Consider the following 13,690-nt stretch of genomic DNA (forward strand, 5'->3'; position numbering starts at 1 on the left):
CATCAAGCTGTCCTCTTACAATATGTGCATTTTTCTGCATGTGTATTACATTCCAACAAAAACAAGAATATTTGTATATCAGGTGGTGATACATTATTATGGAGAAGAATAAAATATGGAAAGTGACAGGGAGTGGGGGGGGCTGGGGGAGGGAAAGGGCATGCTGCTATTTTAAATAGAGGGTCTCGCTGAGAAGGAGATGCCAAGGCAAGAAGGAGCTTTCAGGTCGAGAAAATGCTGAGTGTAGAGGCCTTGAGACAGGAAAGCCATGTGTGAATTCTGCAGAGAGCAGAATAAATCAGGAGGGCTGTAGTAGGAAATGGGGCTGGAGAGTTAATGGAGGGCAAGATCTCAGGTCCTTACAGGTCATCATAAGGACTGTGGTGAACTGGGGAGCCCCTAGAGGATGTTGAGAAGAGGTGCAATGTGATCTGCCAGATCTTAAAAGTATCACTCTCACTGCAATGTTAAAAATAGATTTTAGAAAAGCAAGGGAAGAAGCAGGGAGACCAGGTAGGAGACTGTTACACAATAATTCTGGCAGGAAATGACAGTGACTTGGATCTGGTGGCTGTGAAGGTGGTATTTTTGAAGTAGAGCAACCATGATTTCCTGATGAATCAGATGTGGGGTATAAGATAAAGGAGTCAAAGATTTTAAGGGGGGTTTCATTTTGTTTTGTTTTGTTTCTTGAGGAATTGGAAGGATGGTGTCAGCACTAACTGAGATGGGGAATACTGGGGAGCTTTTGCGGGGGAAGAAGCACAGTTCCATTTTTGGTTGAGTATCTATTTTCAACTGGGTAAATTTAGATGCTATACTCAAATGGAATGCAATTAAGAAGACTTGTTTTCAACATCTAAACTTGGCAAGACATTCGAAACTATTAATTTTATCTCCTAAAAGTATCAAAACATAGTAACAAGTAATGGCAAGGATGCAGAGAAACTGGATCCATCATACATCTCTGGGGTGAATGTAAAATGGCACAGAAGAGTCAACAGTTCCTCTGGTTAAGCATATAGTTACCATGGGATCTGGAATTCCATACTTTGGTATATGTGCCCCAGAGAAAGGAAAACACACATCCACATAAAAACTTACACATGAATGTTCAGAACAGCATTACTTACAATAGCCAAAAACCTGAAACAAGCCAAATGCCCATCCACTGATGAATAGATAACTAAAGTGTGCTATAGCCATATAATGGAATATTATTTGGCAGTAAAAAGAATGAAGTACTGAGAGATGCTACAACTTGGATGAACCTAGAAAACATGTTAAGTGAAAGAAGCCAGTCCACAAGGACTGGATAGAATATGGTTCCACTGGTATGAAGTACACACAATAGACAAATCTCTAGAGACAGAAAGTAGACTAGCGCTGGCGATACAGGGATATTGGAGAGGTGTGAGGTTTCTTTTGGGGGCAATGAAAATGTTCAAAATTGATTGTGATAATGGATTACACACTCCACGAATATATTTAAAGCCCTTGAGTCATACACTTTTAAACGGATGAGTTGTATGTTATTCGAATTATATCTCAATAAACCTGTCAAAGAAAGGTACTCAGAATAGAAGCAAAAAGACAATACTGTGAAATATTTGGGCTGATAAATCTACACATTTCAATGTGAAAAAAAAAGTTAGAATTGAGAATATTTTCCACCAGGTACCTTTGCTCTCATAAATAGGGTATTTTTGGGGCACTTGGGTGGCTCAGTCATTAAGCGTCTGCCTTTGGCTCAGGTCATGATCCTAGGGTCCTGGGATCGAGCCCCGCATCGGGCTCCCTGCTCCGCGGGAAGCCTGCTTCTCTCCCACTCCCCCTGCTTGTGTTCCCTCTCACTCTCTCTGTCAAATAAATAAATAAAATCTTTAAAATAAATAAATAAATAAATAATAAATAAATAGGGTCTTTTTCTCTATTAAAGATATTGTCAGTTAGGGGAACTGAGTCCACTGAAGGAATTAGCACTTTCAATCTGATAAGTAAAAAGAAGAAGAAAACCCCACTACTTAGGGATAGTGTTTGTTAATCTTTTGTTTTCTATCCTTCATATAAATATATCATGGATATAATGCTTTGTAAAATTATACAACTGTTCTCATTCAGAATATCTCTGCTTCCGTTCAGAGCTCCCCCCGCAACCCTGTCTTATAGTACTTATTTCCATATTTATTCATTTGAGTTCCTAACTTAGGCCACTTGGACATTTCATTTATATTTGTCTCCAACTCCACCGTTTGGGTCAGGGAAAATGTGTTACAGCCGATTGAGCCCCCAACACACTGTGCAAATGTGGGACACATAGAAGGCACTTAATACTGGTTCCTTGATTGAAATGTATGAACAAACCCCACCGCCTCTCTATCTTTCCAACTCCAACCAAAATGGCCTGTTTTGTTTTTTGTTTTGTATTCTATTTTCATAGGTATCGTGCCCCTGAAGTTTTATTAAGATCTTCGGTTTATAGCTCTCCCATTGATGTGTGGGCTGTTGGGAGCATAATGGCTGAACTATATACATTAAGACCACTTTTCCCAGGGACAAGTGAGGTCGATGAAATCTTTAAGATTTGCCAAGTTTTAGGGACTCCCAAAAAAGTGAGTATTCTTGTCCTTAAGTTGTTACAACTTTTGATTATTTATAACTTTTACCTAGCTAGCTGATATTTTTGTTTTCAAATAGGCTTACGCTTTAATGGTTATTTTCCTTATCTTTTTTTTTTTTTAATTGGGTGGGATGAGAAGCCAGAATCCCTACAAGACTGAAGAAAAAAAGGGTTCTTGCCTTTAAGAACTTAAGGGAACACTCTGTATTTAGAATTTTGTATATTTAACTTTGGGTTGATGACCAGCTGATGACCTTGTAGCCATCCTTGCTTAGACTCTTTCCCACTTGCTCTGGGAATGTTCATTGGCATCAACTCTTGAATCCCAGGTGTCCTGGGCCATTTCCTCTTAACCTTTCCTGTTTCCTTTTACATACCTCTGCCATGGATATTTGATTCCTTGAACTGAGTACTTCTCATTAACTACTGCATTCAGCCAGACCTTACTTTCTGATATGTACTTAATAAGTACGTATAATTACATCCTAATTATGTTAGTATGTGCCTTGTAGTTAAAATTAGACAAGTAAACATAGTTATTAAAGCTTCATGTAATTTTTTATTTCCTAGCTATGTGCAGTTTTTAACAGTGGATGCAACATCTAACATAATGAGGGTCTTTGTAATGATCAGCTGCTTTGTATACACCATTTGTGCTTATTTATTCAAAGTCAGCTGGGTATCATCATCAAGATCCAAAAAATGGACAAGAGTTTAATATTCTTTCTATACTATTTATAGCACTGAGTTGTATATGTGGTCTGGTATTTCATTCTGCTTATATGAATCAACACTAAAATTTTCACCACCAGTGATTTTTATATTATACCCATGTTTTTAAATTGATTACTAAATTGATTACATTTTCTTTTTGTTCTTCCGTCCCACCCACTTATATCTTCCTTAAACAGAGTGACTGGCCAGAAGGGTACCAGCTTGCATCCTCTATGAACTTCCGTTTTCCCCAGTGTGTTCCTACAAACTTAAAAACTCTTATTCCCAATGCCAGTAATGAAGCTATTCAGCTTATGACTGAAATGTTGAATTGGGACCCAAAGAAGCGACCAACAGCAAGTCAGGTAAGATGAATCTCCCTGGTAGAGTGTTTTTTTGTTTGTTTGTTTGGTTTTTTTGCTTTTGAGATTTTACAATACCCCAAGAATATTTTCATTTACAAAGCAAGTCTGTTCTCAACCAGGGTTTTACCAACCTGTAAGTAAGCCTCAAAGCGTGAGGCATCCAATATGTAATGAATTCATTTCTAGGCCTATAACATCCCTGGGAGGATTGAGAAAATAGCCACTCCAATGATCTTCTGTGTCTTGTGGTTCAAATGAGGTTGAGGCTGCAAGGAATTAATTTCTTTAATGATAAAAATTCAGGCATGTGACAGCTAATTAGGACGAAACTTGTCACTGGTAGTAAAAGGGCATCTCTTCAGTTGTGCAACATAGGAGACTTTCTATGCCTTCCTATGGTTTAGAGGTGGGTTCTTGTTCACTCCACGCAAGGGCATCACGCCTCCACAGGACTGGAGTATTGTTCACTCTCCAGCTCCCACAAGAGGCCAGCAGGTGGCACCCTTGCTCAACTGCTTTGTGACCAGCCCTTAGACATCTACAGATACTCAGGTCATGATCCCAGGGTCCTGGGATTGAACCCCACGTTGGGCTCCCTACTTGGCGGGAAGCCTGCTTCTCCCTTGTGTTCCCTCTCTAGCTGTGTCTCTCTCTGTCAAATAAATAAATAAAATCTTAAAAAAAAAAAGAGTAGACAGAGAACCCGACTTGCAGAAGCTGTAGGTCAGCAGTAGGTAAACATGGCATCACAAATTGGGGGGAGGGGACTGTCACTGGCACAATTAGTTAATTCTCTGGAAAAAAGTAAATTTAGGTTATTTCTTACCATACTTTTCAAGTAAATCACAGAAGGTTTAAAAAGTAAGAAGGACGAACTAAACTATTGAGAACTAAAGAAAAGTATAGGGGAGTAATCTCAAGCTAAGAAATAGATGAGTATAAAAGTAACAGAAGAAACCACAAAGGGAAAACTCAGATTTTTTTTTCATCATGGTAAGTGCACTCCTCAGGGCCCATCGCCTATTTCCCCCATACTCCCACCTATCTCACCTCTGGTAACCATTAGTTTGTTCTCTGTAGGGAAAACTCAGATTTGATCACACAAAAATTAAATTTTTTTCTCTTATAAAAATCTTTTTATTTTTAAAGATTTTATTATTTATTTAACAGACAGACACAGCAAGAGAGGAAACACAAGCAGAGGGAGTGGGAGAGGGAGAAGCAGGCTTCCTGTGAGCAGGGAGCCTGATGTGGGGCTCGATCCCTGGACTCTGGGATCATGACCTGAGCTGAAGGCAGACGCTTAACGATTGAGCCACCCAGGCGCCCCTCCTCTTATAAAAATCTTAAGGTTGGAAGACAAACAGCAAGAGTTCTTTTTAACAAATGAGACAGTATATTTTCTAATGTTTCTAAATATTTGTTAACTTTTGTAATAAAAATATAATAAAAGTCTTTAACTCTTACATAAAGAAGAAAAGTGGGCATGAGACATTTAAAAAAATCAGAAAAAGAAATTAAAATTACCAAAAAATATTTTTTTAATGTGCAGCCATTGTTCATTATGGTAAATGCAAAAACAACAACAACAACAAGAAACCAGTAAAAAACAGCTGAAAGGCTATTTCTCTAAGTAATGGAAAATAGTTTTGCAATGTAGTATATCAAGAACATTGAAAACATTCATAAAGTTGGATAAAGATTTATGCCCACAGATGTTCAAAGCTAATTAAAAACTGCCCATTGGAGGTATAAACCTAATGTTCTAGGGAACATTTAAAGTATATATATCCTTGATATAGACTACTTTGCCCCCATTAAAAATGGAATTTTTAAAATAAAGTAATCATTTTGGAGAATTCTCAAGCCCAAATGTTAAGTTTAAAAGTAGGCTAGAATATTATACACACAATATGGTTTTATTTAAATATGTATATATATTAATTTACATGACTAGAAAGAAGTACAAAAAAGCAAAACATCAAAATGTGAGCAGTAGTTTTCTCCTGGTGTTGGCATTGGGGATTATTTTAATTTCTTCTTGAGAACTTTCCATACATCCTTATTCTATGCAATGATCAAATATTCCCCGAATAAACACGAAAAAACAAATTCTTTCTTAAAGATTCACCTCTTCTTGAAGGATGGTAACTGATATCTTAAAGAGGAAGAATTGTTATAGATGAAGCCTTGAAATTGCAAATCAAATTTATAAAGGTTCTAGCTCCAAAATATAGTACGTTTTTAATTTAGGAGTATTGGCATACTAATTAATAGGACTTAATTAAGAAGTTGAGGGCTTTCTGTGCATCAGGTACTGATGTATTTAAATTGCCTGTATTTGTCGAGCTCCACTTAGCAATATCAGTGTAATTAACACATACGTCGGTTGTGGTAGGGGACATCTCAGAATAAAGATTCTTCCTACCTCTGCGGAAATATACCTCCCTGCCCTTACCCTCTTTCTTGTCTACTATTTCATCGTCCTGCTTTTTAGTGGAAGCTGGGAGACCGAGTTAGGGAGAGTTGAATTTATAGGATACAGGAGCCATGTACAGAGCTACTTCTGTCCCTCCAAAAACTGCCCTTGCATACCTGAGAAGTTAACTGTGGGTCAGAGCTGTGTTCACACATCGGTGGGTACCAGCTTAGGGCAGGATGTGCAGGGTAATAGGGCTTGGCTACCTTAAGGTGCCCTCCCAACCTCCCCTCCTCCATACACACAAACCGCAGAACTGGGAACTTTCCTCCTTAATCCAGGCATATGATTACTGGTAAAGGGATCAGCATCCACAGCTGAGCTGCACAGAAGGCTTCAGACATTCTCTAGACCAATTTTCATCAACCTCGACACTTGTGACATTTGGATCGGATCATTCTTTGTTGTGAGGACCATCCTGTTATTGTAGGACGTTTAGCAGCATCCCTGCCAACATGCCTAGATGCCAGTCGCACCTCCCACCCCCAGGTTGTGACAATAAAAATGATGTCTCCAGAGGGGACAGATGGCTCCCAGTGGAGAACCACTACTGTAGACTGTGTCACCCGTCAGTCATCAGGCCTCCCCTCCACCCCCCCACCTCCAGGCAGCAGCAGCTACTGGTTGACTCATAAAGGTAACCAGTGATAATGATAAAAATGATCAAACAGTGATCATTTTTTATTATTTTTATATTTTCTTCCCATAAGTATCTTCTCTTTGCTGGTATATTGCTATAATAAGCTCTAACACACATATATTTGTAATCTCCTTTCTTAGAATTATTTTTATTGCTAGTAGGTATGTAGCTATCCTTAGGCTAAGAGTAGCCCTGAATTTTATATAATGTTCAAGTTAATCATTTCAAATGAACTCCATAAAAGGTTTTCTTAACTCATTTCCTAATGCATGGACTCTAAACCATGATCAGTACCTAGCATTTTAGTTTGAATTAATCACATCAAATTTAGCCCATGTTTATAAGCTAGGTTTTGTTTTCATACAGAATCTTTAAATACAACAGTTGCTTTGCCTGGACGTTACACATGAGTTTTACATTCTTCCTACTATGTTGTACCTATTTTTTAAAAGAAATTTATGTCCTAAATCATTATTTCCTGGTTACCTTTTTGAAGGTACCACATAAGGGGAAAACTGGACGCTTTCTAAGTCTTTGAAGCTGATCTAGACTAGTGCTATATGCCGAGCCCACTGCTAGTCAGTCGTTTATGTGCAATAAATTTAGGCACAACCATTTTAATAAGCATTTCTTATTTCCATGCTTTTGTAGGCATTGAAACACCTGTATTTTCAAGTTGGTCAAGTATTAGGCCCTTCCTCACATCATCTGGAATCGAAACAATCTTTAAATAAGCAGGTGCAACCACTAGAATCAAAGCCATCTTTAGGGGATCTAGAATCTAAGCCTCTGCCGGACATAAACGATCAGACGGTCAGACAGCCCCAGCCGAAAAACCGCCACCAGCCACTGCAGTCCATCCAGCCTCCACAGAACATGAGTGTCCAGCCAGTGCCAAAGCAGCCGGGTCAACAGAAAGAGCCACAAACACTGTTTCCAAGTATCGTCAGAAACATGCCAACCGTGAGTAGCCCATAACGGCACTTTAGATGCAATAGTTTGGCTCAGTTAGGATTTTATTTTCTAGGCGTTCCTAAAAATGTGGGGGAAGATATAAAAGACTACTTATGTTACAGTCCCTGCTTCCTTTGGCAGGAGCTTAGCAAGAGATAACCTAAAATTTTCATATGGGTTATAAAAAGAAAAACAGCCAAAATGAATGCAATAAAGTTTGGATGCTACATACTTTCTTTAACAGTTACTTAAATGCAAAAGAACTCAAAGAATTTAATAGAATCTGGGACTCAAGAGAGCTGATACTAAATCTTAAGGATTTTAACATTAATTTAATACTGTTTTTAAATACTAATGAACATGAACAGAATGGGTTTTTTAAGTATCAGGTGTAGTCTAAGATTTCCTCTTCCTACTTTTGTTCAGTTCAGGGAGCTTGTCAGGGGCCATATTAGCTGTCTCCTCAAGATGTATACTCACAAATGCATTTGCATGGTGGGCATTTTAAGGACTGAGAGATCTCAACAAATACTGTCTAATTCCTTATCCATTCCTGCCATCCTTATATAAGCAAGCCCTGCTCCCAATAGCACTAATCCTATCCTACCACACTATTAATTACCTGGTTCTTATGTGTATTGTTTATTATCTGGCTCTTCCTATAGCATGTAGGCTCCGTGAGGTCAGGGATGTTTGTCTGTTTATCAGTACAGGCCCTGAACCCAGAATGGTGCCTGGCACATGGCTGAATTCTCAGTTTATCTGTTGAACAAATGAATTAATAGTTCATACTACATCTAGGAGTCTATATCATCTAGGGGCATTTCTTTACTTTAATAAGACTTATTTATTTTAGAGAGAAAGAGAGCGCACATGAGCAGGAAGGGCAGAGGGAGAGAGAATCTCAGATTCCACGCTGAGTGTGGAGCCCAACACAGGCTCAATCCCACAACCGTGAGATCACTACCTGAACCCATACCAAGAGTTGGACGCTTAACCAACTGCACCACCCAGGCATCCCCTCTTTGGGACATTTCTGACTATTCAGAAGTTCTTTCTTATACTGAGCTAAAATCTGGTTTTCTGTAGCCTTTTTTTTTTTTTTAAGATTTTATTTATTTATTTGAGAGAGAGAGAACACGCAAGCATGAGGGAGAGGAAGAGGGAGAAGCAGACACCCCACTGAGCAGGGAGCCCAATGCGGGGCTCCATCCCAGAACCCTGAGATCATGACCTGAGCCACCCAAGCGCTCCTTCTGTAGCTTTTAATAAAAGTTAATTACTCTTCAAGAAAGGAAGCCATTCAGATATTTGAAAATAGCCCTTATATTACCTGTCCTCTTCTCTAGGAGAAACATCCCCAGATCCCCCACACTTCACACATGACATCATTCACCAGTGACTGAGTAATCCTTGATTCCTGTGTAGGAAGGAGACTTTGAGACCCCTGCTTCCCATTTAGCATGAGGCTGCCAGAACTAGAGGCAAACCACGGGCAGGGAGTATAAACCATGGTAAATCACCTCCAACATTCCAGAACCATATGTGTTCTCATGTCACCAAAGATCACATTTTTGTTTTTTTGTTTTTTTCTTGGAAGGCACTTCAAATGTTGACTCATACTGAGAGGAAAAGAAAAGAAATGAATATTTATTGAGTATCTACTAAGTGCCATGTACTATGCTAAGGCCTTGTATGCATTCACTAAGTTAAAGTACCCAGTATCCTAGCACTAAATTTTTAGATAGCTAATAGGTTCCAGAGATGGGATTATATATTCTGTCAACTAAAATTCCTAAGTCTATTTTTTACAAGTGCTTTTGCTAAATCACATATTCTTTACTTCTTCCTTGTGCATTTGATCTCTAGGATTCAAAAAATTGCAAGACCTTACTTTTACCTCTCCAGTTTCTAAATTATTTTTGTCTTGTCAGTTTAACCATTCTGCCTAGCATGTCACTAACTATGCATTGGTTTAGTTGTTCATTTGCTTTTTTTCTCCTGTACCTTCATGATGAACAGAATGGCAATGAGCCCTTGGGCAGGCCGCTAGGACCTTCTTGTAGGATGACTCTGATCCACTGAGAGTACTCTTGGTCAGACTATTGAACAATGTATTTCATCTGCTTGGGCTGCTATAACAAAATACCAGGGGCTGGGTGGCTTTAAGCCAGAAATTTATTTTCTAGATGCTGGGGAGTCCAAGATCAGAGTGTTAGCCAATTTGATTCCTAGTGAGGGCCTTCTTCCCGGTTTGTAGAAAGTGCCTTCTCACTTTGTCCTCCCATGGCAGAGAGAGAAAGCAAGCTCTCCGGAGTCTCTTTCATGAGGGCACTAAGCCCATCATGAGGGTCTCATCCTCATGACCCTGTCTAATCTCTAGTTACCTCCCAAAGGCCCCTTGTCCAAATACCATCACGTTAGACACAGGGTATAAATTTGGGGGGAGGGGCGTACAAATTTCAACATATACATTTTGGGGGGAATAAACATTGAGTCCGTAACAGTACTGACCCACGTTTGTTGTCCTTTCATCACTTCACTTCACTGATAGCCCCAAAGACTCTGCCCCCTACTTTATTGAAGGCCACAGAGACCATGTGTATTCATTGTTTTTTATAAAAAATGGTGGCCTAGGGAATGCCTGGGTGGCTCAGTCGGTTAAGCGTCTGCCTTCAGCTCAGGTCATGATCCCAGGGTCCTGGGATCGAGTCCCACATCGGGCTCCCTGCTCTGCGGGGAGCCTGCTTCTCCCTCTGCCTCTGCCTCTCTCTCTCTATCTCTCATGAATAAATAAATAAAATCTTTAAAAAAAAAATGGTGGCCTATACGATCTACCCACATTTTTTCCCTCGGTGCTCAAACTTTCCCTTTAATAACTGATTCTAGAATCTTTGCCCTCATCCTATACCAAACGTATTAAAGTGGAGTTTGCGAAAATCCACCTTCTCCTTTATACACATTATTTATATTTGCCCTTTTCCCATCTTCTCAGACATAGAAGACTACTTGATATTACTGACATTGCTCAGCAGCATAGAGCATCAGCACCCTAAAAAAACAATTCAGCTGAAACTCAGCTAAATATAACCCTTGATATTAGCTCTACTTATCTGGGATCTTAGATCATTTTATTCTCCTTACTCTAGAGTTAGTTCTCCCTGGTGAAGAAAACAGCGGTCTAAGAGAGGTTGGCAAACACCATTTCTGCCATCAGCTGCCACTAAGACCCACGGGCTCCAAGCAATAGCATATCCATTCTTTAAACATCTTCCTGCCCCAAACACAGCTGCGTTTGCTTCCAAATTCCCTGGTTTTCAACTGCCTTTGGATTTTTCAGTTTATGTACCCCAGACTGCCCCAGATCGATTTGGATAAAACCCCAGTCTGGTCCAGGCCAGGTCTTCTTCCTCATTCCTTATTTTTATCAACAGAGCCACCATCCTGACACAAGCAGGCTGAAACTTTCAAAGTCATCCCTGCCCTTCCTTGTCTGCATCCATTAGGATTACATTCTGTGACTTATGATGGAGACCTGACCACGGAGGTTCAAACAATAACGGGTTGTTTTCTGACACAACAAGAAGTCAGGTGGTGGGCCAAACCAGGGCTGGTGCAGATTGTAGAAGGAACCAGACTGCTTCTGTCCTCCTGTCCTGCCATGCTTCGTGGGTGACTTTCATTCCTGTGGCCACCAGATGGCTGCCACTCCTCTGGGGTGGCTTCTGCATTCTAGAAGAGGAAAGAGTGAAAGCCACTGGCATGCCAAGGGAGTCCAAAAATAGCTCTCCTGGAAGTCCCTCCAGTAAACTTACACCAACAACTCATTGGCTAGATCGTGTCACACGGCTACATACAGCCGCGAAGGAGGCCGAGATTTCAGGTATTTTAAGTAGGCATATTGCTGCATAGCACCAAGTCTATTAGGAAGGAAGACAGGAAGAATGGCTACTGAGTGGACACCTCACAGTATGTGCCACACTGTCCTCTGACCTCTGTTCAGGGAGATGCGAAGTCCAGGCCTTTTATTCCTTGTCAAGAGCAAATGTATTCTTTCATGAGCATTCCAGTATAACTGCAAAGGGCTCCTATCTGAAGAGCCTGGCCTTCTAGAATGCTACCTTTATCTTCCCACTTTTTAGCTCAAAGACATCCGATGTTCTTCACTGCCCATGGGAGAGCTGCAACTCGTTAGACAGACACTAAAGGCCTTCAAACGTCGGCACCAGTCTGTCTTCGCAACCCTATCCTCCACTACTTCTAGTAGCAACCACCTACTTTGATAAGCTAGGTCTACACTTTCTTGCTGGAACAAACACTGGCACTTTTCTTTTCTTTTCTTTTTTTAAGTAGGCTCCATGCCCACTATGGAGCCCAACATGGGGCTCGAACTCACAACCCTGAGATCAAGACCTGAGCTGAGCTGAGAGTCAGACGTTAACTGACTGAGCCACCCAGGCTCTTTTCTACTAAAAGTCGTACTCTGTATATTTCCTCTTCCAAACTCTGGAACAACAACAATAATAGTAATAACAACTGTACCACCTAACCTTAGTAACTCCTGTTATGTGTTAGGCCTTATCCTAAGGACTTTCAAGGTATTTTACTATTAAATTCAGAAACACTAATTAGAGAAATACTGCTTATCTCCATTTAAGGAGGAGGAAACCAAGGCTCTGAGAAGTTAATTCAATTGCCCAAAGAGACACAGTCACACATGACAGTTTTCCAAATTCTACACCAGTGAGGTGTCAATTCTGATCCTCACCCCAACCCAAATCCAGAGATCTCTCCTCCCTCTGGACTCCTATCATATTTTTAACATGGGCTACCTGTTTTTGTTAGTACTTTTCAATGTGTATATATGTATCTTCTTAACTATATGGAAGGCTCCTTGAGAATGGGTACTGTTAGTATCAAATAGAATAGCTCGTGCATAAAAGGCATTCAGCAAACGATTACAGATGATGACGACAACTGATCTTCCACCACAGAAGCCAAGTGGCACACTGGGTCATAAAAGTTCAAGGAGGCGTTGGGGTCAGACTGTGTTCAAGTCTGGAGACAGCTGGGAAGAGTTTGAGGACTGTGATCTTGGAGCGTCCCATTCCAAGAAGCCAAGCATGAGTGTATTCAAAGAAAAGAGGAAAAAAGATTCTCCATTTCGGTAAGATTTCACATTCCAGGAAAATATATTTTTATCATGCATCAACTTTATATTACTCATTATATATAAATGAATGAAGGTGTTAAAAGACAGTAAGTAGCTTACTATTGTTTTCTTCCACACACCCCAGATCTCTACGCATACCTCTGGGAAGGTAAGATTCTTGACTTCTCGCAGTAATGATTCTCAGTATTAATGGCTGAGTGTTATGTGTGTGTGTTGGGCGGGGGGTGGTTCTTGTGAAGTTTTCAGTGTGCCCTACTGAATTATGATCACCATCATTCCCATTTGAAATCTGCACGCCTATTTGAAGAAAAGCAAAGCACAATCTACAAAGGTAATGGTTTCCTCTGATGGTGTTCAGATTCACTAATTTGTTTGCTAAACTTTTTTGATCATTTCCTAAACTTTTTCTGGAAGTTTCATATCTCCAGCAGTCCCTTTTCTTTCATAAGTTAAGTCATCATTAGTGCACTATTCAACTTTGAAGTGAGGGTGGGTTAAATCTTATGAAAAAAAGCTTGGAAAAATATTGTCTTCCTTTTTCTCTTTGGAACAAAAGAAGAGGGAGAAAAATATTGGCAGGAGGCAGGGCATTTTATCTAATAGCTGTCTGGCATTTACTTTGGGACACACATGTCTCTGAAGGTACATGGAAGATTCTGTTAGGAGGACTTATGCTTGGATAATTCTTAGTCAATAGGTTTCCAGGTCCTCAAGTTCCATAGGTACTCTTCCCTAAAGTACACAA

At 40.0% G+C, this 13,690-nt stretch overlaps 2 protein-coding genes across 7 annotated transcripts in view; one reads left to right on the forward strand and one right to left on the reverse strand.

The window, feature by feature from the left end:
* Window positions 1–13,690, reverse strand: part of LOC123837464 (transmembrane protein 14C) — a 96,352-nt gene that overhangs the window by 47,573 nt on the left and 35,089 nt on the right. The gene's annotated exons all lie outside the window — the stretch shown is intronic.
* MAK (male germ cell associated kinase) overlaps window positions 1–13,690 on the forward strand; it is a 55,297-nt gene that overhangs the window by 23,218 nt on the left and 18,389 nt on the right. For both annotated transcript variants that reach the window (XM_064597181.1, XM_064597180.1), the window contains exons 7-10: window positions 2,441–2,612; window positions 3,532–3,699; window positions 7,470–7,781; window positions 12,767–12,939. In XM_064597181.1, coding sequence (XP_064453251.1) covers window positions 2,441–2,612; window positions 3,532–3,699; window positions 7,470–7,781; window positions 12,767–12,939 — 825 coding nt within the window. The remainder of the gene's footprint in view (window positions 1–2,440; window positions 2,613–3,531; window positions 3,700–7,469; window positions 7,782–12,766; window positions 12,940–13,690) is intronic.

This window comes from Mirounga angustirostris, unplaced genomic scaffold, assembly GCF_029215605.1.
Source record: "Mirounga angustirostris isolate CCGP_5_RB_7025 unplaced genomic scaffold, mMirAng1.0.hap1 SCAF_8, whole genome shotgun sequence".
Taxonomy (NCBI): domain Eukaryota; kingdom Metazoa; phylum Chordata; class Mammalia; order Carnivora; family Phocidae; genus Mirounga; species Mirounga angustirostris.